At 39.5% G+C, this 25,368-nt stretch overlaps 1 protein-coding gene across 1 annotated transcript in view; it reads right to left on the bottom strand.

Annotated features, from left to right (window-relative positions):
- The window catches only part of ZNF451 (zinc finger protein 451), an 82,974-nt gene that overhangs the window by 33,307 nt on the left and 24,299 nt on the right, over nucleotides 1-25,368 (bottom strand). Inside the window, 6 exon segments of the mRNA XM_047794401.1 lie at nucleotides 276-423; nucleotides 910-1,063; nucleotides 8,011-8,137; nucleotides 9,847-9,997; nucleotides 14,079-14,190; nucleotides 19,801-19,926. Coding sequence (XP_047650357.1) covers nucleotides 276-423; nucleotides 910-1,063; nucleotides 8,011-8,137; nucleotides 9,847-9,997; nucleotides 14,079-14,190; nucleotides 19,801-19,926 — 818 coding nt within the window.

A 25,368-nucleotide genomic window follows, 5' to 3' on the forward strand; every position in this document is an offset into this window, starting at 1 on the left:
TAAGTTTCCAGGCGAATAAACATTCTCTTTTTATTTATTTTATTTATTCATTTATTTATTCCATGTCCATGGCATGTGAAAGTTCCCAGGCCAGGGATTAAACCCGAGCCACAGCAGTAACAACACTGGGTCATTAGCCCACTGAGCCACCAGGGAACTCCTACATGTTCATTTTAGAAAAAGAAAAATAGGGAATAGAAAAGTCTTTGCTGAATCCTGCTGGTAAAGAGCTTCTTGGGCGGGACTCTCACAGCCCAGGCTGGACCTGTACAAACCTGAAATGGGCAGTGAGCTCCATGTGGGAACGCAGTGTCTGGTGGCAGGCCACACACTTAACTTGAAATGGAACATCTTTGCACAGAGAGATCAAAAGTTTCTTTGCAAAAGATGGAAATGATATTGGATATGCAATTCCCTTGTCATCTGAAAGACAAAATGAACTATAACTTGCAAAGATTTGAGTAGTGACCCAGACTTCCTCCCCTTTGCCCTTCTCAACATCTGTTGTACTAAGAGAAGACAGTTATTTTAGTGATAAAAAAAAAAATCTAAGAGAAGTCATTTTCTAGCCTCAGTTAAGTGCAAAGGATGCTGAACTCATGCTCAAATTAAAATTTGAATCTCAAAGGCAAAGAGACACCCAACTTCCCAGATGTCACAAATATACAAAAACATTACCCTGGAGAAATGTTTCCTTCCCAAGTTTCTCTTCACTCAAAGTTTTACTCTGAGGTACACAGAAATGCTGATAATCTTTTTTGAAAAATAAAAACTGAGATAAAACTCTTTCACCTTCATGGCTGAAACTAATGTGAAGGTAAGTTACCTCAAGAATTATCTGAGAAGTACGGTAATTCACCAAAAGTAAAGTAGTTTAATAATTTTCAGCAGAAGAGAGCATTAACATACCACCCAGTTTAAAATTCTGATGGAAATGATTCTTTCCAGACATATGCTTCAAACACTCATCCTTGCTGCTAAAAAGAAGGAAGCAATTTGGACACGCAAAACACTGAATAATCTGAGGAAGGAGGTTGTTTTTATGTCCATCATCTGCAGCTTCCTAAAATATAAGGCAAAGCTGTATTATAGACAACTAAAATCAATATTCATAAATCAACTTTTAAGATTTCCTATTTATTATTTATGTGGAATATTTTGTATCAGTCTTTAACATGAAAATTTTCTTCCCTGAGTGTGAACTACAGAATTCTTCTTTATCATAAATGAGATAAAATTTCATAAATGAAAATTTAATTTTTGCTTAAAAACAAATTATTACCATCTTTCTTTGACAATAAACGTAGTTATACTTGCTTTCTATACATTTTTTTATATACACATCCATATGCAATATTACATAAATGCATACATGTTTTCACAACACATACTTTTTCTTAGGTTTTGTTACTCTTCTCTGCACTATGAAGTACGTTTACAAATATGTATTCTTCTGTAAATTTCTTCATGCTTTTAATCATTTACAAAAATACAGAAATAGATACAAGGAATTGCCATTGTTTCATAACATATTGTCATCTTACAGATTCTTCTGCCTTTTGGTCTTCTTATTCCCCAATACCCAATGGAAATCCCTAAAAAATCAACTGGTATAGTTCTCATTTATCCATCTTAATGGTTCAAACTACTCCATGGCGTGTATCTTCTAAGATTTAATCAACTATTCATTTCCAGACTTTTTTTTTTTGGCCACTATAAACAATGATTTTATAAATAATGTTGAATACATATCCTTATTTATAGGTGCTTTTCTCTCATTATCAGGAGTGGCTCTACTGGGTTAAAAGGTTTATTAATTGAATATTAAAAGGTACCATATAATTGCTTTTCAAAAAGGCTCTACCAATTCACGTATCTCCTAGCACTGAGTGAGCCTGGCATGATAGCTGTTATAGGTATTTTCATGTTTGCAGTCTAACAGATGTGAAATTCAGTGTTACTTTAATTTGCATTTCCTGTCTACCAGTGAGTTTGAGCATATACTCATACAATTCTGTGGCTGTTCCATATTCTGTGGTTTGTTTATTCCATATTCTTTAGCCTTATGTTTCAGTTGTTTTTGTTTTCTCCCCCTCTGGTCAACCTGTATCCATTCTTTGCTATCAAAACTAACTCGGTTTCATTCTCCATTTTCCAAATTTTTTTCGCCAAAAGCTGTCAATGTTATTATATACAGTCATCTTAAATTCTGATATAGTCAAACAGCTATACTCTGTCTAGTGTCTAGGTTTCCAAACCTGGTTAAGAGCCTCCTCTGTCCTAAAATTGGAAATATACTTTTTCTTTTTTGATCAAATCATGGCATATTAAAGTTCCTGGGCCAGAGATCAAATTCAAGCAGCAGCTGAGACCTACACCACAGCTGCGACAATGCCAGATACTTAACCCACTATGCCACAGTGGGAACTCCTGGAAATATTTTGTGTGTATTTATACGTGTATATGTATGTGTGCATGCTTGTATATAAATATAATTTAACTTCTTGGTAATGATCTTTAGACAAATGGCCTTAAAAGTTGTATTGTGTCTTGTAAATTTCCTATCATTAACATTAAGGGTATCAAATAATGTGTGTGGTTGCTATGAGATGCACCAGGAGGAGGAAGAGGCCATTACATTTACATTTATATTCAGCACATGTCATGTACCACACTAGCATTCAAGTGTTTTTCCACTTAATTCTTACAATAACCCATGAAGGACTATTTACAAATGAGAAAACTGAAGTTTAGATAATGCAACAAAATCACCACTCCCCTTCTAGTTGTACCCTCAGGCAGAAGAGACAAGGCTACCATTCACACCCAGCTTCATATCTTTGGTGGTAAATCCTATGCTCTTTCCACTACGGTTCACCCCATTTTATTTTGGTGAGTGCCATGCAAAACATTACAGTTGGCAAGCTATTTTGTATTTGAATTAGAAGGCTCCAAATAAGAGCTCTGAAAGCATTCGCTAGCCGCCAATTTATACAAATGTTCCCTACTTGAAGAACTCTAAGGATATGAGCTTTAAGTCAATTGTGAGTTATAAATGTATTCAAAATAAGCTTCTTCAAATTGTTTGCTCAGGAGTTCCCGTCGTGGCTCAGTGCTCAACAAACCTGACTAGGAACCATGAGGTTGTGAGTTCAATCCCTGGCCTCACTCAGTGAGTTAAGGATCTGGTGTTGCTGTGGCTGTGGTGTAGGGCAGCGGTTACAACTCCGATGTGACCCCTAGCCTGGGAACCTCCATATGTCGTGGGAGTGGCCATAAAAAGCAAAATAAATAAATAAATAAATTTTAAAAAATAAATTATTTGCTCAATAGAACAAAGCTGTGATTCTACATTAAATTTTATTGAAATATACCTATTGTACAGGTATAGCATATTTGAAAATATCTTCTACAAATTGGGAAAAGGGATGGGAAATAGGCTGTCTGGTAAGTTAAAGTACTCAATACTTTAATTTTTGCTATTAAATTTCAAGCTATATTAAATTAAAATATACCATACAAATTTGTGTTTATAAAAATGCAGAACCACAGTAAGATACCACTCCACTGATACCCACTAGGATGGCTATTTTAAAATACAGATATTAAGTGCTGGCAAGAATATGAGGAAATCGGAACCCACACAATTTTTGGCGGGAAGATAAAATGATACACTGTGTTGGATAAACAACTTGGTGGATCTTCAAAAACTTAAAACATAATGACTACATGACCCAACAATTTGAGAACTGAAAACATATGACCACACAAAGACTTGTACATTTGTTTACAGGAACTGAATTATTTACAACAGTCAAAAAGTGGAAACAGGAGTTCCCATGGTGGCTCCCACAAACCCTAGTAGCCATGAGGACTGGGGTTTGATCCCTGGCCTCGATCAATGGGTTAAGGATCCTGTGTTGCTGTGAGCTGTGGTGCAGATCACAGACAAGGCTCAGATCCCACGTTGCTGTGGCTGTGGTGTAGGCTGGTGCCTCTGACTGGACCTTGGCCTGGGAACCTCCATATGCCATGGGTGTGGCCCTAAAAAGACAAAAAAAAAAAGTGGAAACAATCCAAGTGTCCAACAACTGAACTGATAAAAAGTGGCATATGTCCATATAATGGAATATTACTTGGTAATAAAAAGGATGCTACAACATGGATAAGCATTGAAAACGTTATGGTAAGTGAAAGAATCTTGTCACAAAAGACCATATATTGTAGGATTCCATTTAAATGAAATGTCCAGAAAAGGCAAAACTGAAGAAAGTAGTTTACTGGGTACCCAGGGCTGGGGAGGATAGACTAACAAGAGGAAAAGTCCCCTTTGATGACAGAATGAGAACAAGAAGTGCAATGTCTATTGGCCCACAAGCAACACCGAGGCACACAGGGGCTGACAATATGTCTTCTGCCACCCCACCAGTACCAAAGGTGAGAGAAGTGGGAAGCCACCTGGTGACACACCCACTGGATAGCTTTAATATCAAGAAACACCTGCAACTCAAAGTGTGGCCCAAAGACCAGCAGCACTGCCATCACCTAGAAGCCTAAATCTCAAATCCAAAGCCCCACATCAGATCTACTGAGTCAGAACCTGCATTTCCACAAGATTTCCAAGTGACTCCCATGCACATTAATGTCTGAGAGGCCCTAGTCTAGACAGAAGAAATTGGAGATAAAAAGAAACAAGGAGGAAGCAAGACAAATAATGCAAAGCAAGACAAATAATGCAAACTGTGGACAGTTCCACACTCTTTCAGTGAAGGATGTCATCTTCATGGAACAGAATTCATAGGGATACAATCTTCTAGAGACCTCTTCTGGCTGATTTAGATACCTAACTGCAGCCGACTGCACACTGGTTCCTTCCGGTAGTCCTTGAGTCAGACACTCCAAAGAATAAGCAATGAGGAGCTTTTGTTGTAAGGCCAGAAGTGCCTTATGCCAAATTATATTTTCTCTCAACAATCCTGTATGTAAGTATAACAATTCCACCTTAGAGATGAACTACTACTAAGCTCACAGATATTCTGCAACTATGTGAAAATACAGAGCTAAAAGAAGTGACAGAGGAATCCAGGCCTGTCTGATACCAAAACCTTTGCAATCATTGCTTCCCAGAAGGCTGAATATCACAGACTTACTTCCTGGAGAGACAGCAAATGGGAAGGCAAAAAAGCATGGAATAAGTGATTCCCCAAAAAAAGGGAAACAAATTAATAAATTTGGGGAAATACAATTCAAATGAGTATTAACTAATTTTAAGGTTAAGATACCTACTCAGATTTACTACAGAAAAGAGATACCTGTGCTTACAGCATGGACTAGAGAAACATGTCCTGACAGAGCTCTAGTTCTGAAAAAGGCAGAGTATTGATGACCCACTACAAAGACTAAAAACTATGGAACATAGTCATACCCTTTTCCCTTCTCTCCCCAAACCAGTGTCATGGCAACAGACAGCCCCATCATTTCTTTCTTCAGCTTGTAGCTTTCTTTCTTGTAGCTTCACTTTAAGGTTTTAATCCTAAATGCTGCTACCTAAGAAAGCCATTTTCTCATCTCAAAGCTAAATTACTGCAAAAGTCACCTAACTGGTCTCTTTGCCCACATCTTTGAATCTACCCTGAATACTGACACTCTTCTAATACCACTCAATCTCTTTGGTGTCCCTAAAAAAAAGGAGAAGGAATTTGGTTCTAGAATTTAAGGTCCCTCCAGCTCTGAAGACAGAAGCATTATTTTCATGTCACACCCTATGATAAAAATCCTGCCAATATCAGTTTAAAATCTCGTGCCTATATAGTCAAGTTACTACTTGTGCTGGGAGTCTCCGAGACCACTCCCAGGTCTGATGGTTGGTAGGAGGCACAAGACTTGGTGTTCACTAAAGTATTACAGTGAAAGGACACAAAGTAAAACCAGCGAAGTGCAGAGGAAAGCAGGTGTGAGACCCCAAGGCTCCTCTCCCAGGAGAGACTCACAAGGCACACTTAGCAATGAACTGTGACAACATACATGAACACCTTAGAGACTCACGGCCCGGGAGACTGGGGCACAGCTGCCTAATGCCAGACTCTCACACGGAAAGCAGGTATTCAGGACAGACCATGCTGTTTGCACCAACCATTTAGGCTCAATGAGCCACTCATATCAGAGTGGTAGGAATCTGCCAAAATCCAAGCTCCCAGACACCAGCCAAGTGCCAATCCTGCAAGCAAGTCAGTCTCAGGACACAAGCCTCGGGCCTGCTGTGCTAACAGTTCTCTGCATACCACCTGGTCCACTATTCTGTTTAGGCCTGTGTGCAGCCCCCCTGGAGGCACATCACTTGTGCTTTCTATGTACCCCAATCCAATCCCTAAGGGCCTCTTTCCTCTGCAGTGCTTTGTCAATTGCCCTGCTACCTCTCTCCCCTTCCTCTGAACTCCTATCTCACCGTGTGATGTACCATTGAGGCGTAAGCCCCAGAGTTCACTGATTCCTCTTGGACCAAGTGACTGTCAGTCACTGCCCCAAACTGATGACTGAGTATATAACAAACTGCGTCAGGATGCATGTCTACCCTGGCAAGGACTGCCAGCGCCAGAGCAGGGGTAAAGTCCACTGCAGAACTCAACCAGAGACACTTGCGAGCACAAGGTTTCATTCTTTGTGTGAACCTGTACAGAATCCAAGTCATTACCCACAGTTCTCTAGTGTAGGTCCAGCTATTAGCAAATTCTGAAAATACAATTTAAAGAAAAACCCTACTACTCTCTGGACATTATCATTTTACTATTTTCAAAACCTATCAATACAGATCTTCTCATAGGTTTTTAGCCACAAGGGTATTTAATGTTACTGTTTTTAATAAAAGAAAAAGTTAAACAATTAATTATCTAATAAGAAATGAAATCAACTATAATATTCGTGCAGTAAAATGCCATTCATTGATTTAAAATGTGTGTACCGATTCAACAAATAAACATTTATGTTTCCGACAGTGCTTTTCTAAATTACAAAACAATTTAGATACTTTATTCTATGTAAAAATATTTACATATGGAGAAATAGCAGAAACACATATACAAAAATCTTAACAGTGGTTATCTGTAAGTTAGATTCAGAGGGATTTCTTATTTTATGTTAGTATTTTTTAAATTTTCCACAGTAAATATATTGCACAATTAACATTTTGTAGTGTTAATAAATCACGAAAAATCTCTAATATCAAATATAGTAAACACTCATTACAGAGTTAGTACATGAATTCGTTAATACCAAGAATCAACTTCACGTCCCTGCGATTTAACACTAAGGCGAGTTACACAACACAGCCTTTTAAATACCAGATCTATTTCTTAATACTAGCATTAATAAAAGAATTGTTATTTACTACATGACTCCAACATTTCAACTAGCAGTGAACTGCAGTGCACTTCAGAATAACATTTGGGGAGTTCCCATCGTGGCGCAGTGGTTAATGAATCTGACTAGGAACCATGAGGTTGCAGGTTCGATCCCTAGCCTTGCTCAGTGGGTTAACGATCCTGCATTGCCGTGTGCAGATGCCACTCAGATCTGGTGTTATTGTGGCTCTGGCATAGGCCAGCGGCTACAGCTCCGATTGGATCCCTAGCCTAGGAACCTCCATATGCCGCGGGAGTGACCCTAAAAAAAGGCAAAAAGACAAAAAAAAAACAAAACCAAAAAACAATGTTCTAATTATTATCATGTAACTAACTCATAGAACATCTTGAACAAAGTAAGTTAATTTCATTGAGCAACTCCCTAAAAGGAAGGGTTTCCGTGATAATCTTTAGGATTGCTGACTTTTGGCTATCAGGCTGACCCACCCACGGTAATCTATTGTTCCAAATCATTTCATTCTCCACAATCACAATTTGGATCTTTATGTGCATCACTTTTGAATGCAAGCTTAAGAGCAACAAGAAAACACCTATATTCCACTCCACAGTTCTCTAGAAAAATGTCTACTCTTAATCTAGAATATGTTCTTACCTTAGCAAAAAGGTGATCCCTATATTGCTGTTGAGTAACAAAATGTTTATAACACACTACACAAGCAAAGGAACTGACGGAAGGCCCACGGAGTGTAATTGTTGGATCACATGGAGAGTGATCAAACCTGCTCAGCAAAAGAGAGATAACATTAGAAAATCTGACATTCTTTCTTTTTTTTTTTTTTTTGGTCTTTTTACCACTTCTTGGGCCATTCCCATGGCATATGGAGGTTCCCAGGCGAGGGGTTGAATCTGAGCCGTAGCCACCAGCCTACATGATAGCCACAGCAACGCAGGATCCGAACCGTGTCTGTGACCCACACCACAGCTCATGGCAACACCGGATCCTTAACCCACTGAGCAAGGCCAGGGATTGAACCCACAACCTCATGGTCCCTAGTTGGATTCGTTAACCACTGAGCCACGACGGGAACTCCCTAGAAAATCTGACATTCTAGGGGCAGACCTACGTTGCCCCTATGCGCACAACACATACATTCAAACTTTACACTTTTTCTATTGAACTGTTAAATAATATTCTTCATATTCAAGAAATATCAAGCGGCTCCCCCATGCCATGCAATCTCTTCAACAGTAAACAACTTAAGATTTCATAAAAGTATTCAAGACCCAATAAAAACCATTTAAGCATGTCTTGCCAAACTGGTAAACTTCCAGTCTAAAAACTATAGAGCCATCATCTTTCTTCTTGCCTTATTTATCATAAATTGACACATAATTTTAAATGAAGAACTGGATAATACTCTCATGTCAAGGAGTTCCTGTGGTGGCTCAGTGGTAATGAACCCCACTAGGATCCATGAGATCACGGTTTCAATCCCTGGCCTTGCTCAGTGGGTTAAGGATCCGACGTTGCTGTGAGTTGTGAGATGCAGCTCGGATCTGGTTTTGCTGGATCTGGTTTTGCTGCGGCCAGCACCAGCAGCTCAGAATCGACCCCTAGCCTGGGAACTTCCATATGCCATGGGTGCGGCCCTAAAAAGCAAATCATCATCTCATATCAAGATTTCTGGTACACACTTATTTCATAAAAATGGCTTTTAATCCTTTCAATAGTATTTTAACCATCTGACAAATGTGTGTCATTTAAAACTATCTCAAAGATTTTGTAAAATACTCAAAATGCAGTATGCTACCCAGTTATCTGCAGGATGACAAAACCCGTCCAGAAGGCTCTATTGGTAGCATAGGGTATAAGCAGAGCAAGGCATCTGGGAAAGCAGGCTGAGAGCCCCAAACTCTCGATTCCCATTTTTAAACTGTTGGGGGGGAGACTGTGAAAACTACTTCACACCTTTAATACTGCTTCCCTTGATATTTGTTTTCTCAAGCTCTCTAATCAAAAATTCAGTAAGATGGATTTCATAAATAAATTAAATAACAATACATTTATTGTTAATTTTGCTATATTTGATTTGCCTTTAGCATTTATTTTGTAATACCATATTAGTTTTCTTTGGGCTAGACCAAATATCTGTAAGTGCTTTGTGTCTTCTGAAATCTGCTAAATGCTGGATTTGCTAATGGACTGGATTTCTCTTAAATAGATCCAAATGCATATATCAATGCAAAAAGTCTGGTCAGATTTTATAAGACAGATTAAGATGCAACATCACAGAATAATCTGACTTCAACCCTTCTAGGAAGCCTAAGAAGTGTAAATTAGAAAAAAGTATATCATAATAGCACAAAACATGAGTTCAGAATACAACTGCTACAGCCACTGTGGTGGGGGCATCACACTTTCATTTCAGAAAGTCACTTTGTAACTCGCCTCATCTTCAGCAACCACCCTTCTGAGCACCACACTTACCTTTTCAAATGCCCTAAGAGAAGGTGCCCGTTATCAAACTCCTTGTTACAGTGCATTATGGGACATGAAATTGGTTTTCCAGACACTCGTATGTGGCCTCCTCTTCGGAATGAACTTTTTGTTCCAGAATTAATCGTGCCTGTTTTGAGTCCTACATCATTGGAATATAAATTCTTTAGTTTCTATTTCAGATACCTGTTCTTTAGATTAGTAATCAAAATTATGAAAAAACAATGAAAATATGGTGTAGCATCAACTAGGTGATCCTAATTGTAACTGTTAACAATCTTTCTTATAAAAGATATAACAACCTACAAGTAAATAGCTATTTGGGATAAGGAAAGCTGTTAACATACCCAAGTAACATTATCCCAAGGGAAAAAAAACTGTTTAACACCCAAGAAGTCAAAGACGAACTCTACTAGCAAATCACTTGCTCTACAGAACTCTTATCCCTGCCCCTCTCCTTTTCATTTATACAACGTGGCAAAGACCTATTCTTCTAATTCTTACTTCTTCCTTTATCCATCTGAGACACCTTGTAAGTTTCAGTTATAGTACAGAGGATGTGAGTTCTACAAAAATATGTCAACAATGTAATTGGGAGGGCAGGAGGTGTGGAAAGGACAAGCCACAAGGGGAATGCCTTAATTACCCTACGACCCAGCCTTCACCCTTTTTCTCTGAATATAATCTTGGTCTTACAGTCACACAACCTTCCAGACTTGGCCAAATTTTGTTCCCCGGGAAACTCCCAATACATGTTACCCAAAGAAAAATTCAGAGTTATGTGGTATAAACGAAGAACTGTAAAAACTGTCATGATTCTGACATACAGATCATTTGATTATGGTCTTTTATTATAATTTCCTATAAATTGTTTCACTCAAATCTCTTGAATATTTCATACAACAAAACACTAGGTATTTATCTTCATGGCAGTTTCTACAAAGCCCCTAAGCATTTAACTAGAATAAAATGTTAATCCTTTAACATCATCTAGTTAAGATTATCTAGTTAACATCATCTGTATAAATGGTTATCTACGTTAAAGGTTTCTTTCCTTCTGTTTTTTGGCTGCACCTGTGGCATATGAAAGTTCTTGAGCCAGGGATTGAACTCTCGCCATAGCAGTGACCTGAGCCACAGCAGTGACAACACTGAATGCTTAACCCACTGAGCCACCCGCAAACTCTTAAGGTTTCGATTGCTTTGTTGCTGTTTATGAAAGGAATGCCTCTATTAAATGCTGCCAAAATCCTTATCAATGTGTTGTACCAATAAACAATGACTAATATTGACAGCATTGTTTTAATCTTAAAGAGGTATTAATGACAGCAACATATCTTTTCATGTTTAATTTTTAATGCCATCAGAATTATAACAATTTTGGAGTTCCCCTTGTGGCTCAGCAGGGGACCCAATTAGTATCCCTGGCCTTGATCAGTGGGTTAAGAATCCAGCAAGCTGTGGCATAGGCCGCAGATATGCCTCGGATCCGGTGTTGCTGCAGCTGTGGAATAGACCAGCAGCTGCAGCTCCCATTTGATCCCTACCCTAGGAGCTTCCATATGCTGCAGGCGTAGCCCTAAAAAGCAAAAAAAAAAAAAAAAAAAAAAAAAATTTAACAATTTTATTGTCTATCCACAGTGCAGGTGCTGCCCAGTAAGACCTTCATTTAGCCAAACAGACATTCTGGATAAAAATAAAATTGGAGAAAACAATCAACTGAAAGAAAATAAGCTTTTTTCCACAGAAAGGCAAAATACAGAGAGATTTAAACAGCTCTTTCCTTAAAGAGTATAGAGTGTTGTTTTAAAATTACTTAGTATGCAAATGCATGCAAACTGGCCTACCTATGAAAGTCTTTAAAAAAATAAAAGATGGATTTCCAAAGTCTGAGTAATTACAAATAAAGTACTTAAACTACTTCTAATCAAATAACTGAATTACAATAGCTAGATACTTTGGAACATACTGAATGGGTCCCTTGAGGCTTCTTAGAAACAGAACCTCACTTTTTGCTTTAAGAGAACAACACCTCATCTGTTTTCCCCAGTTTCACTCCTTAGATAGTAGATGGGCTTTAGTTCATCCATGGAACAGTCTGATGCTAAAGCAGCTCTTGCAGCAACAGATCCCAAACTTCAGTTTCCCAGTGTTGCAGGGACCAAGCAAAAACAGAAAACAATGCCATAATACAGCATAGCTCAAGACCTTAACTCAAGGCACAAGCTTATCAGCTGCCAATGAACCAGGTGTGACCTTAAGTTATATAAACTACCACCTTGCCAAGAATCAGAAACAGCTAAGTCACTCATCTGTTCCTGTGTGGTTGGCTCAGAGAAATACATAAACAGATATTCATGAATTCAGTGTATAATGAATTAAAATGTTCTGACAATCTAGAGGCCAGGGATTAGGCCTAAAGGGACATCTTACTGGTCCAGCAACCATTCTAGACAAGACTTGAAAGTGTTAGGTTCATACAATAGATGTTTAGAAGATATCTTGTAGAAGGAAGTCTTGCAGTTCTAGTCCATTTTCCTATCAAAATCATGTAAGAATCTTCCCAAGTCTACAGATGCCCTAGAATTATTTTTGGAAGTGAGGCAAAGACATGTGTTTATTTAAGACTCACAGGTGTTTCCAATGCAACTAAGGACCATAGATTCTAAGTATCTTTTCTAACGCAGGTCTGGAATGCCAAGCAATTCTTTGGTTTAGCTTAAAGACAGTCATACTTGGAACCCAAGCTCTGGGCTACTTTTGTGTTCATATGCAAATGTGCAGAGCCCACCAGGTATAATGTTCAGCCAACACTTAATTGAGCATCTCTGTGCTAAGCCTTTTTAGGTACTGCCACTAAAAAAGATTAATAAGCCTTGGTCTCTGTCCCCACAGAGCACAGAAGTCTAGTAGAATACACAGAGAGATAAATATATCAACCCAACATAACCAGGTAAAAACTCTATTAGAGAAATGAATAAAACACTCTGGAATCAAAGACAGCTGAGCAACCAAATATTAGCAGAAATAAAAAAACCTAGCAACCTCTAGTACTGAGTACCATCCATGGGGCTAACCCCATAGGCAAGTAAGAAGAAAAAAAGAGGAAAAGGTATTTAAAAGGGAAGACGGGGTAGGGTGGAAGTTTGCAAGGTAAAAACAAATTAAGAGATGAGAAGGAAATAAAGTTTCAGGGAGTGGCCAAGTGTCAAAATAGCTATAAATTATTGGGATTACTTTTAAAGTGGCAATTTGATTCTATTCAAAGAAAAGCCCTCTAAAAACTATAGAGCAAGATACCTAGGTTCAAAGTTGAACACAACATATACCGATATTACTAAGGCCTTCTGCAATTAAACTTCTGCTAAATCAAATTCACAGCTGAAGTTTTTATGGATACCTCAAGCCTTGAAGGGCTCAGTGGATTTTCTACAGGACAGGCTAGAAAAGTTGCCAGGATGGGACTGGCTCTTAAAAATTTCACCAAATTATAGTTCCCACTGTGGTGCAACGGGATTGGCGGCATCTTGGGAGCACTGGGAAACCAGCTAGATCCCCAGCCTGGCATGGTGGGTTAAGGATCTGATGCTGATGTTGCCACAGCTGCAGCTTAGGATGCAACTGTGGCTTGGACTTGATCCCAGGCCCGGGAACTCCAAGTGCTTCAGGGAAGCCAAAAAAAAAAAAAAAAAAATTACCAAATTATCTGGTGGAAGGAAAAATACCCCACAATGACTTACAGGAATCTCAAGTCTGCACATTGTTAATAATGAAGAAGCCACCCAGTGCTCTGACAGGCCTCCCATGCAGACACTTCCTTAACAAAATAGCTACATAGCTTCTTGCACTGACAAATAAATAAATGCTAGTCTTTTTGCTCAGCTTAAATTCAATTTCCTTAGAGAAGCCTTTCCTGACCTCAAAAAAAACCTGTTACACACTCTCCCATAGACATATGTCCTATTTCAGGTAATAACTGAGACATATGAATGAATAAATGGGCAAGATCTAATCTGCTCAAGGATTATTTATACTTAAAATAAATCTAGTCAAAGTAGGAAGATAATTGGTAGAGTAGGCCCCCTGTTAAGTATCACTGAGACTAAATTTCAATGCTTTATATACTCATCAGCAACTGAATAAAACAGACACAGACACGATGCCTTAAAGGCTTCAGGAAGGCTCAGCAACCTTAGTGCTCAGCTCTGATCTCTAGAGAATACCTGGCATTTTTAACCACTGGTCCACACACAGTCTTGCTGCTTCTGTATCAGAATGTCCTCGAATAAATTCCAATTCTTGTAACCCATGAGCATGCTGAAAATCGATTTTTTCCTAAAGATATTAAGAAAAAAAAAATTAACCTATGATTACTAATCTGGTTTCCTTAAGAAAATGATTTTGTCACAACAGTGATCATAAAATACTGACTCTCCTTTATCCTTGTAACTCCACAGCTAGAAATCTATCCTAAAGAGTTAGGTCAAAACAAAGGTTCATGCTGTAAGACGTTGACCTCAGTGTCATCTACATTTGCACCAAGTGTGCAACAACTTAAATCTCTAACAACAGGGTACTGTTTACTTATGGTATGTACATTTCATAATAGTATACGGCCTATTATGGTATGGCTGTGTAATTATCCTATAGTATGTACAACACTAACCAAACTTTTTCAATGATGTAAGAATATACTTTTGATATCAAGGAGGTTACCAAACTACTAAACAAACATGGCCAAATATAAACAAAGATCATTTCAAGATATATGTAACCCTATCTGCAGAGAGGGAAAAAGGCAGAAAATAAATATGATAAATGTCAATGGCTATCTCTGGAATGGAAATCTGAATGATTATTTCATCTTTAATTATTCATGCTTTTTTTTCAAATTTTCCATATATACTCTGAAGTACACAGAAGCCTATTAAGTATTTGTTCAATGAACAGTATTAATAAGAGCAGATACTCATTAGTACCTAATATGTGCCAGTATAAAGCACCTATTGCCATCTAGATCAAAGGCTGGAAAATTTTTTCCATAAAGGGCCACAAAGTATATATATATATAAAAAAAAAATATATATATATACATATATATTTTTTCAAATATGGAAAGAGACCATATTTGCAGCCCACATGGTCTCTTTCTCAACTACTCACTTCTGCTATTGCAGTAGGTATAGATAATATGTAAACAAATGGGAATGGCTATGTTCCAATAAAACTTTATTTACAAAAACAGGCCCTGGGCCAGTGCCAACCACTAAACTAGATGCTTTAGACTGTTGCAGTTTCTAAATCTTTCTATCATGCTATCTATAAATCTATTTGTATACTCTCTAATCATGCTGTATCTAACAATTAACATCTATTAACCACTTACCATGTGCTAGGCACCATTCTAAAAGCACTTTATGGAGTTCCTGTGGTGACGCAGTGGTTAACGAATCCGACTAGGAACCATGAGGTTGCGGGTTTGGTCCCTGCCCTTGCTCAGTGGGTTAACGATCTGGCGTTGCCGTGAGCTGTGGTGTAGGTTGCAGACGCGGCTCGGATCCCAAGTTGCTGTGGCTCTGGTGTTGGCCAGTGGCTACAGCTCCGATTCGACCCCTAGCCTGGGAACCTCCACATGCCAAGGGAGCGGCCCAAAGAAATAGCAAAAAGACAAAAAAAAATTAAAAATAAAAAAAAATAAAAGCACTTTATATTTAATTCTCACAACAGGTACTATTACTGCTCCCATTTTATGGTGGGGAAACTGAGGCAAAAGGATAAATAATAATGCCAGTATTTAAACTCTCACTCTCCAATCCAATTCTAGAATCCATACACTTAACCAGTACACCATACTGTGTCTCAAAAGGGTTATCATATCCTTATAAAGAAATCACAAAGCCACAAAAGCTGGATTTGCAAAATAGAGGCCAGAATACTGAATTGCCTAATTAGCACTATAACAGGACCTTCTATCAGGAAGCATAAGTGGGGGAACAGGGAGATTCAAGATTTTAATCTGAAAAAAAATCCTCCACATGACACTGTTCTACATAGGGCCATAGAATATTAAGTCTCCAAAGACGTCAATATGCACTATGTACACTTTTGAAAAACCCTCTGAGATCAAATTAAGTATAGGAATGATGGTTTCAATACAGAGTTTAAAAGGTTCCCTCAGGGCAGGATTTCCAAGCCTTAAGTGCTAACGCAACTGCGATTTTCCATACAGTGAATATGGAGTATCCTAATTTGCTAAGTCACCAAATTACTTTTTTTCCCCTCAAAGTGTATCCTAGAGGATCAGTGTTCTGAATAACATGCTATGGGAAACAAAATTAGTTTATCCAAGAAAGCAATATGGCAGGTCTCTGGTAGACTCTCTAAAGACATTTTCTTATGTACAAAATTAAAGCATCAATTAAAGTTCCTTACAAAAACCTATCACAATAAAAACTCTTAAAGAAATATAACTGAGATTAAATATTATTACATGCCACCCAAGAGCCTACTTTTTTTTTTTTTTCTTTTTAGGGCCACACCTGTGGCATATGGAGGTTCCCAGGCTAGAGGTCCAATCAGAGCTGGAGCTGCCAGCCACAGTCACAGCCACAGCCATGCCAGATCCAAGCCACGTCTGCAACCTACACCACAGCTCACGGCAGTGCGGAATCCTTAACTAACTGAGCAAGGCCAGGGCTTGAACCCGCAACCTCATGGTTCCTAGTCAGGCTCGTTTCTGCTGCACCATGACGGGAACTCCTACTTTTTTCTGGCCACACTTATGGCATGAGGAAGTTCCTAAGCCAGCCAAGGATTGAACCCAAACCACAGCAGTGACAACACTGGATCCTTACACTGCTGTGCCACAAGAGAACTCCAGTAGCCTACTTATTTTAACCTACTGCCAATAATTTTTTAAAAATGGATTTTTAAAAAAAGTTCTCTGCCATTTCTTTTAACGGAATTTGAATTCTATGGCCATACATAGTCAACTTTCAAAAAACATTTGCTGGTTGAAATCACCCCCAAATTAAAAACCACTGTCTTCTGTCACATAGCTACACAAACTTGAGGGGTACATGCCTTCTTGCTTGTCATCTTAGCTTCTACAGCATCAATAAGCAAAGTTGGTAACTGGTCAACTAGTCAAGCGTAACACATTATTTCTGAAAGTGATCTATCCAGTCAAGATTCTAATACATTTTCTTTCTTTTCTTTAAAATCTTTCAATCACAAAGATGGACAATAGTTTAATAGTGAGCAACAATTCCCAAAGGTCTAGAATCGTTGGAAGACATTTTCTACTATATCTACTTTTAGTCACAGTTAACACCTACTAGAATTAAGAATTAGCTTTTTGGAGTTCCCGTCGTGGCACAGTGGTTAACAAATCCGACTAGGAACCATAAGGTTGTGGGTTCGGTCTCTGCCCTTGCTCAGTGGCATTGCCGTGAGCTGTGGTGTGGGTTGCAGACGCGGCTTGGATCCCACATTGCTGTGGCTCTGGGATAGGCCAGTGGCTACAGCTCCGATTCGACCCTAGCCTGGGAACCTCCATATGCCGAGGGAGTGGCCCAAAGAAATAGCAAAAAGACCAAAAAAAAAAGAATTAGCTTTTTTTTTTTTTCCCAGTTTCACTATGTTCCTTTCTGGGTAGCAAGCAATGAGTTAAAATATCAGGATAGAATGAAATCTAGATAAACTTATCCTTTACAATTGGTTAAACAAGAATTTCAAAATTTCAAAAAATGTTCTTCAAGGCTAAGGTACAGTCTTTAACACAATGAATGAACATTTATATGTGTAACAGCTGGAATGCCCTTGAGAAAGGCCCAGATGTCATAGTGACTATAAGATTCTGAACTCATCACAAAAGCTCTTTTATCTAAGCAGCAGTTAACACAGCCTGGGACGTCATCACTGAGGAAACCTGCACAAGAGAAGGGCAGCTTGCAAACCCCTCCTCTCTCAGAGATGCCCCCATGACCCATAAACACACTTAACATAGTTCTGGGAAAGAATCTTCCTTAAAACAGAATAGTGTTTCTGCCAGGAAAGAAAGAACTCTTTTTTAAAAAAAATATCACTAACAGGAGTTCCCATCATGGCTCAGCAGTTAAAGAACCTGACTAGAATCCATGAGGACACGGGTTCAATCCCGGGCCTCGCTCAGTGGGTTAAAGATCTGGCGTTGCCATGAGCTGTGGTGTGGGTCGCAGACGTGGCTCAGATCCTGTGTTGCTGTGGCTGTGGCGTAGACCGGACCCCAGCCTGGGAACCTCCATGTGCCGAGAGTGTGGCCCTAAAAAAAAGACAAAAAGACCAAAAAAAACCCCCCAAAAAACCACTAACACATATAAGCATTTTAAACATATGATTAGAATACTATGCTCTGATTTATTTGGTATTACATTATAAAGTTACCCAAAAACCCTACTTCTAAATTTAAAGATTGATATATTCCATATTAGATTAGGAGACACTAAAACAGAGGCTACAGAAATATATAAATTCCTTTATAATAATTAATGGAACAAGGAATCAAAAACATACATGGCAAAATTATGCGTGACTTTTTTTTTTCTTTTTATGGCTGTACCTGCAGCATATGGAGTTCCCAGGCCAGGGACTGAATTCCAGCCACAGGTGCAACCTACACCATAGCTGTGGCAATACCAGATCCTTAACCGACTGTGCCAGGCCAGGGATCAAACCTGAACCTCTGCAGTGACCCAAGCCACTGCAGTAGGAATCTTGACCCACTGTACCACAGTGGGAACTCCTCTATTTCCATTTTTAAACTCACAGTAAGAAGCTTTTTTGTGTGTGCATGTGTCTTTTTAGGGCTGCACCGGTGGCACATGAAGGTTCTCAGGCTAGGGGTTGAATCGGAGCTACAGTAGCAAGCCTACAGAACAGCCATAGCAACGTGGGATGTGAGCTGCACCTGTGACCTACACCACAGCTCATGGCAACGCTGGATCCTTAACCCACTGGGCCGAGGCCAGGGATCAAACCCTAGCCCTCATGGATACTAGACAGGTTTGTTAATTGCTGAGCCACAACAGGAACTCAGAGGAGGAATCTTTTTAAACTCAACTTACCAATATTCTACTCCTAACAGACATTTGTCAGTATTGGGGGAGTTCTTTAAGGTGATTTTATTTGGTGTCTCTAAAGCAAGTCAAGTTTTTTTTGTTTGTTTGTTTTTTGTCTTTTTGCCTTTTCTAGGGCTGCACCTGAGGCATATGGAGGTTCCCAGGCTAGGGGTCCAATCAGAACTGTAGCTGCCGGCCTACGCCAGAGCCACAGCAACGCGGGATCCGAGCCACGTCTGCGACCTACACCACAGCTCACGGCAACGCTGAATCCTTAACCCACTGGCAAGGCCAGGGATCGAAACTGCAACCTTATGGTTCCTAGTAGGATTCGTTAACCACTGAGCCATGACAGGAACTCCACAAGTCAAGTTTTAAAAGACTGATATCATGCAAGATTCTAAATTAGGCTTCATTTTCTACATAGCAGCTCTTCTAGAGCCTGATTCAAAAATCTGAAGGGAGAGGCTGAAGTGAAAGTGGCCTGGCTCTATTTAATAGAAAATAACCTTTCAACAACTTGAATCTACAAAAGCTCTGATAGGCGTGTGATAAGGTAACTATAAATCCTTAATTGCTTATTGGCTCAAGAAATCCCATGATTTTTGATTCCCCAAAATATAGTCCACTCAATTCTATTTTTTGCCCCGTATACATATATGATGAGAATCCAACAAACTAGAAACAGATATAAAAAGCATCATGAAATTACTGCTCAATCAGTGAGCTATCTAGAGTTCATGCTGAACTTAGATTCAATTATATGTTTTTTTGAATACACAAGTATCTCTTTAACTTACAAGCAATTCCATAATTTGATAACAGATCAACTGAAACAGCCACATACCCTGAACGCTCTATTCTTCTCTTCTTTCTGCTGTTTCTCCACTTCAACATGGCGGGCTAAACGAGCCAAAGTTAAGGCGACTTTATCCTTCTGATGGTCAATATGGTCTTTATGCTTCACATTAGCCTATAATTGAAAAACCAGTTTTCATTCCTTTTAGTTAACAAAATTAGCTTTGGGATAACATATATCCATTTACCAAAGAGTTACTAAAGAACGATTTACTTTTATCATCATCAAGTTTCTAAAAACCTGTCCTGTGTGTTTTATATTTTAAAACTGTGGTATCTTGTAGGTCAGCCAATCACCCACCAGCATCTTTAGTTTTCGAAAAGTTACATAACCTACCTATCTACCATTATTTACTTTACAGTCCTTTGGATAGTGAAAGGTTTGGCACCACCTTGCTCTGAGCCTGTAAGGCAATACCAAGGCCCAGAAGGTCTAACAGCACTAACATCTGGCTCTGGTTTTTTCAGCAATGCCTGGACAGCATTTATGTAAGAGAAATTACTCATTAAAAAGAAGAGATGTAACTTCTGGTTTCTGACCCAAGATGTAAGGAAGGAGCTTAGAAGTGGCCACTCCATCCCAAGGGCAAATGAAGAGCTGAACAAACTGTAGAGGCAACAGCTCTTCTTAGACCCTCCAGAGAAGCGAGGTTAGTGTATGTAAGTGGGGGCAGCAAAGATGGGAGAGACAGTGGGGCTGGTAGAGAGAGTCACAACCTAGCAGAAGCCTCGGCAGAACCAGTGCTGGGTGGGAAAACCTTAGCTGTAACTGACTGAGTGCTGAGAGCCCAGGGTGCACAAGTCTTAAGAGGACCTAAGGCCCCAGGGGGACCTGGTCATGAGGGCCCTCACTCTTCTTTGAGTTTACCCTCCCCCAGGTTCTCACGAGGACGACTGGAGAAATCTCACGACGCAGGGGGAAAAGCAAAGTAAGCATTGTGAAATACGCCAGAGCGTTCTGTTCTTAACCATGCCTGCCCTCAAGAGAAACTACTTCATGAGAGCCTAACCAACCTGGGAGATGGGAAGGAGGCAATTTCAGGCCACTCAGGCCATGGTTCCCACATGAGAGGAAGGCCTGAGCAGCACTGCAGAGGGTCCAGCCCGGGGCACCGGCCATTCAAGGCTGACACCTGGTCACACGGCACACCACCACCTCCTCCAGAGCCACCACTGCACCACCGAAGGCCTACTGACCATAGTTCCTTTTACCTAACACAGCACATCCACCTTTCAACAAAAAATTACAAGGATATTGAAGGGCAAAAACAGAGTTTGAAGAGTCAGAGCAAGCACAAAATGGCAAAACAGGCATGATTAACAGGCTGAAGGCTCCCGTGGAAAAAAGCAGACAACATGGAAAACCAAGGTGTAATGTCACAAGGAGGGAAACCCTATGGGAGAAACACCAAGAAGTCAGAGATGAACAGTGCTTTGACGGCTCACCAGCAGATCACACACCACTGAGCAAAGAACCTCTGTGCCTGAGGACATGTCCACAAATAACTTCACAACCAAAAGACAGAAAAAAAATCAAACAAAACAGAATCTCCAAGAACTGCTAAAAAAGATGTAGCACATGCTGGAGTTCCCATCGTGGCTCAGTGGTTAATGAATCTGACTAGGAACCATGAGGTTGCAGGTTTGATCCCTGGCCTTGCTCAGTGGGTTAAGGATCTGGCATTGCCGTGAGCTGTGGTGTAGGTCGCAGACGCGGCTCAGGCTCAGATCCTACGTTGCTGTGGCTGTGGTGTAGTCCGGTGGCTGCAGCTCCGATTCAAACCCTAGCCTGGGAACCTCCATGTGCCGCGGGAGTGGCCCAAGAAATGATTAAAAAAAAAAAAAAAAGTAACATATACAAAATAGGAATACAAGGAGAAAGAAAGGAACAGAAGAAATATCTGAAGCAATAATGACCGAGAATTTCCCCAAAGTAATGTCACACACAAAACCACAGGACAAAAAAGAAATAAAACCCCAAACCAAAAAGAAAACAAAAAGACAACCTACAGAATGGGAGAAAATAGTTTCAAATGATGCAACCGACAAGGGCTTAATCTCTAGAATATATAAACAACTTATACAACCCAACAGCAAAAAAAACCAATCAATCAATGGAAAAATGGGCAAAAGACCTGAATAGACTGTTCTCCAAGGAAGATATACAGATGGCCAGCAAACACATGAGAAAATGCTTAACATCGCTGATTATAAGAGAAATGCACATCAAAACTACCATGAGATACCACCTCACACCAGTCAGAATGGCCATCATTAATAAGTCCACAAATAACAAGTGCTGGAGGGAGTGTGGAGAAAAGGGAACCCTCCTGCACTGTTGGTGGGAATGTCAACTGGTACAGCCACTATGGAGAACAGTTTGGAGATACCTTGGAAATCTACACATAGAACTTCCACATGACCCCGCAATCCCACTCTTGGGTATATATCCAGACAAAACTCTACTTAAAAGAGACAAACGCATCCGCATGTTCATTGCAGCACTCTTCACAATAGCCAGGACACGGAAACAACCCAAATGTCCATCGACAGTTGACTGGATTCGGAAGATGGGGTATATATACACAATGGAATACTACTCAGCTATAAAAAAAGAATGACATAATGCCATTTGCAGCAACATGGATGGAACTAGAGAAACTCATACTGAGTGAAATGAGCCAGAAAGACAAAGACAAATACCATATGATATCACTTATAACTGGAATCTAATATCCAGCACAAATGAACATCCCCTCAGAAAAGAAAATCATGGACTTGGAGAAGAGAATTGCGGCTGCCCGACGGGAGAGGGAGGGAATGGGAGGGATCGGGAGCTTGGGGTTATCAGACACAACTTAGAACAGATTTACAAGGAGATCCTGCTGAGTAGCATTGAGAACTATGTCTAGATACTCATGTTGCAACAGAACAAAGGGTGGGGGAAAAAAATGTATACATGTAAGGATAACTTGATCCCCTTGCTGTACAGTGGGAAAATAAAATAAAAATAAAGAAATAAAACCCCTTTCTTTGCAGATGACATGATCTTCCTAAAAAAAACAACATGCAAATAAAACAAACAGTAATTAGGGGTAAAAGAGCCTGTGTAATGAGATCTTTATAGCCACTTTATTCATAACTGCCAAAACTTGGAAGCAACCATGTACCTTTAGCAGATAGATAGATAAATAAACTGTGTGTATCCAGATGATGGAATATTATTCAGCGTGAAAAACAAATGAGCTACCAAGCCATGAAAAGACATGGAAGAATACCTAAGTACACTGAACTAAATGAAAGAAGCCAATCTGAAAAGGCTACATACTGTATGATTCCAATTAGATGGCATACTGGAAAAGGCAAAATTAGGATGACAGTAAAAGATCAGTGGTTGCCGGGGTGAGGGGGTGGAATGAATGGGCAGAGTACAAAGGATTTTTAAGGCAGGAAATCTATCCTGTATGATACTAAAAAGGTAGATACCACATCACATTTGTCCAAACCCACAGAATGTATTAACGCCATGAATGAGTCCTAACATAATCTATGGACCCTGGGTGGTGATGTGCCCACGGAGGCTTACTGATTAGAACAAATTTACTGCTATGGTGGGGAAGCTGATAATGAGGAAGCTACACGTGTCTATGTTGGGGTTGGGGGGTGGTTATAGGAAATCTCTTCTCCATTTTGCTGTGAGCCTAAAGCTTTTCTCAAAAATAAACTCTATTAAAAATATTTGGAGTTCCCATCACAGCTCAGCGGAAACAAATCTGACTAGCATCCATGAGGACACAGGTTCGATTCCTGGCCTTGCTAAGTGGGCTGAGGATCCGGCATTGCCATGAGCTGTGGTATAAGCGGCAGACACCACTTGGATCCCGCGTTGCTGTGGCCGGAAGCTACAGTTCTGAATGGACTCCTAGCCTGGGAACCTCCATATGCCACAGGTGTGGCCCTAAAAAGACAAAAAAAAAGGTAAAAAAAAATGTTTTTTGACTAGAAAGACTGTATTACTAACTAAAACATCACTCTTTAAGCAAACCAGTCATATTTGTACAACCCAAATTTTATCTAAAGTAGGACAGAATGGCCTCAACCAAATCAAACCACAGGCATGATTTAAAAGTACACAACATATCCCACTGAAATGAGCATATATATATATATATATATATATATATATATATATATATATATATATATATATGAAGGCCTAATTGGTATTTTTGGCACGAGGCTACATCGTTGCAGTAGAGAATGTTCTTGGGTCACTATGGGTGGAAATAGTCCCAAATTCATTTTCTGACCACTGTACCAGGTAGTACGATGCATTCTACTAACTTCAAAATGTTCTTTTGCAAGTCTCAGGACAATGAATCTTATTAAAAATAATAGCATGGAGTTCCCATGAGTTTGTGGCTCAGCAGTAATGAACCAAACAGTATCCATGAGGACACAGGTTCAATCCCTGGCCTTGCTCAGTGGGTTAAGGATCCAGCATTGCTGTGAGCTGTGGTGTAGGTTGTAGACACGATTTGGATCTGGTGTTGCTCTGGTGTAGTATAGGCCAGCAGCTGCAGATCCAATTCAACCCATAACCTGGGAACCCTCATATGCTGCAGGTATGGCCCTAAAAAGACAAACAAATAAACGACAGCCATAAAAAGCTATTTAGGAGTTCCTGCTGTGGCACAACAAGATTGGTGGTGTCTCTGGAGCACTGGAACAGAGGTTCAAGATATTTTTCTTATATTTATCTTCAGTAGCCTATTATCTTTTATTTAACTATATGGTTATATTTAACAATATGGTCATATTGATAACAGGATTATTTATGTTAATTCCAAGTAATTCTGCTGATCTGTTCATTAACTTTCATGACTTTGAAGGGCTCAAAAGACCTAACAGACCTAACAGTGCTGAAAACAAAAGACATCTAGAATTGTGTTTCGCCTCCTTCTCCACTAAGGTGGAAAGTTTCTGTTTTCCTCTAAGGAGAAAAAAGACAAACTCTGGCTACCTATATTCAAAGCAGATAAGCAGCACTGGGAGACAATCTGTTGGGAGTAGATGAAAGGAAATGGTACCTAGAGAAAGGGAGAACTTCAACTTTGAAATCTTTGCCATTTAAAAGTGACAAAATGGAAGTACTTTAAACAAGACTGTTTCCTCTTAAAGGAGAAAAAAATTAAGCATGTGATATTTGCGCATCACAAACATGTGTTTTGGGATCAAGGTTCCTGGTTAAAGTCAGGCACGAGTGACAGGTTGTCTATAAGCACTCACTCTCTCCAGAAAGCTAAGTGCTTCGGATTTCCATTGTTAGAGATCCAATCTGGGCTGGCCTCTAAGTCTCATTCTTCTGTGCTTCTGGGAGAACATATCCGCAATGGAGAAACAGAGGGATCACTGATATTAAAATGCATGTTACAGATTTTACCCATTAGGCCACAGGTCTTATTTTGCACAGAAGTTTACAAGATAGTTCAAAGTCAGTATGTTCCGAAATAAATTTTCAACAAATGGAATGCAAGAGGGAAAACTTACTGGAGGC

This window comes from Phacochoerus africanus, chromosome 9 (genome assembly GCF_016906955.1).
Source record: "Phacochoerus africanus isolate WHEZ1 chromosome 9, ROS_Pafr_v1, whole genome shotgun sequence".
Classification (NCBI taxonomy): domain Eukaryota; kingdom Metazoa; phylum Chordata; class Mammalia; order Artiodactyla; family Suidae; genus Phacochoerus; species Phacochoerus africanus.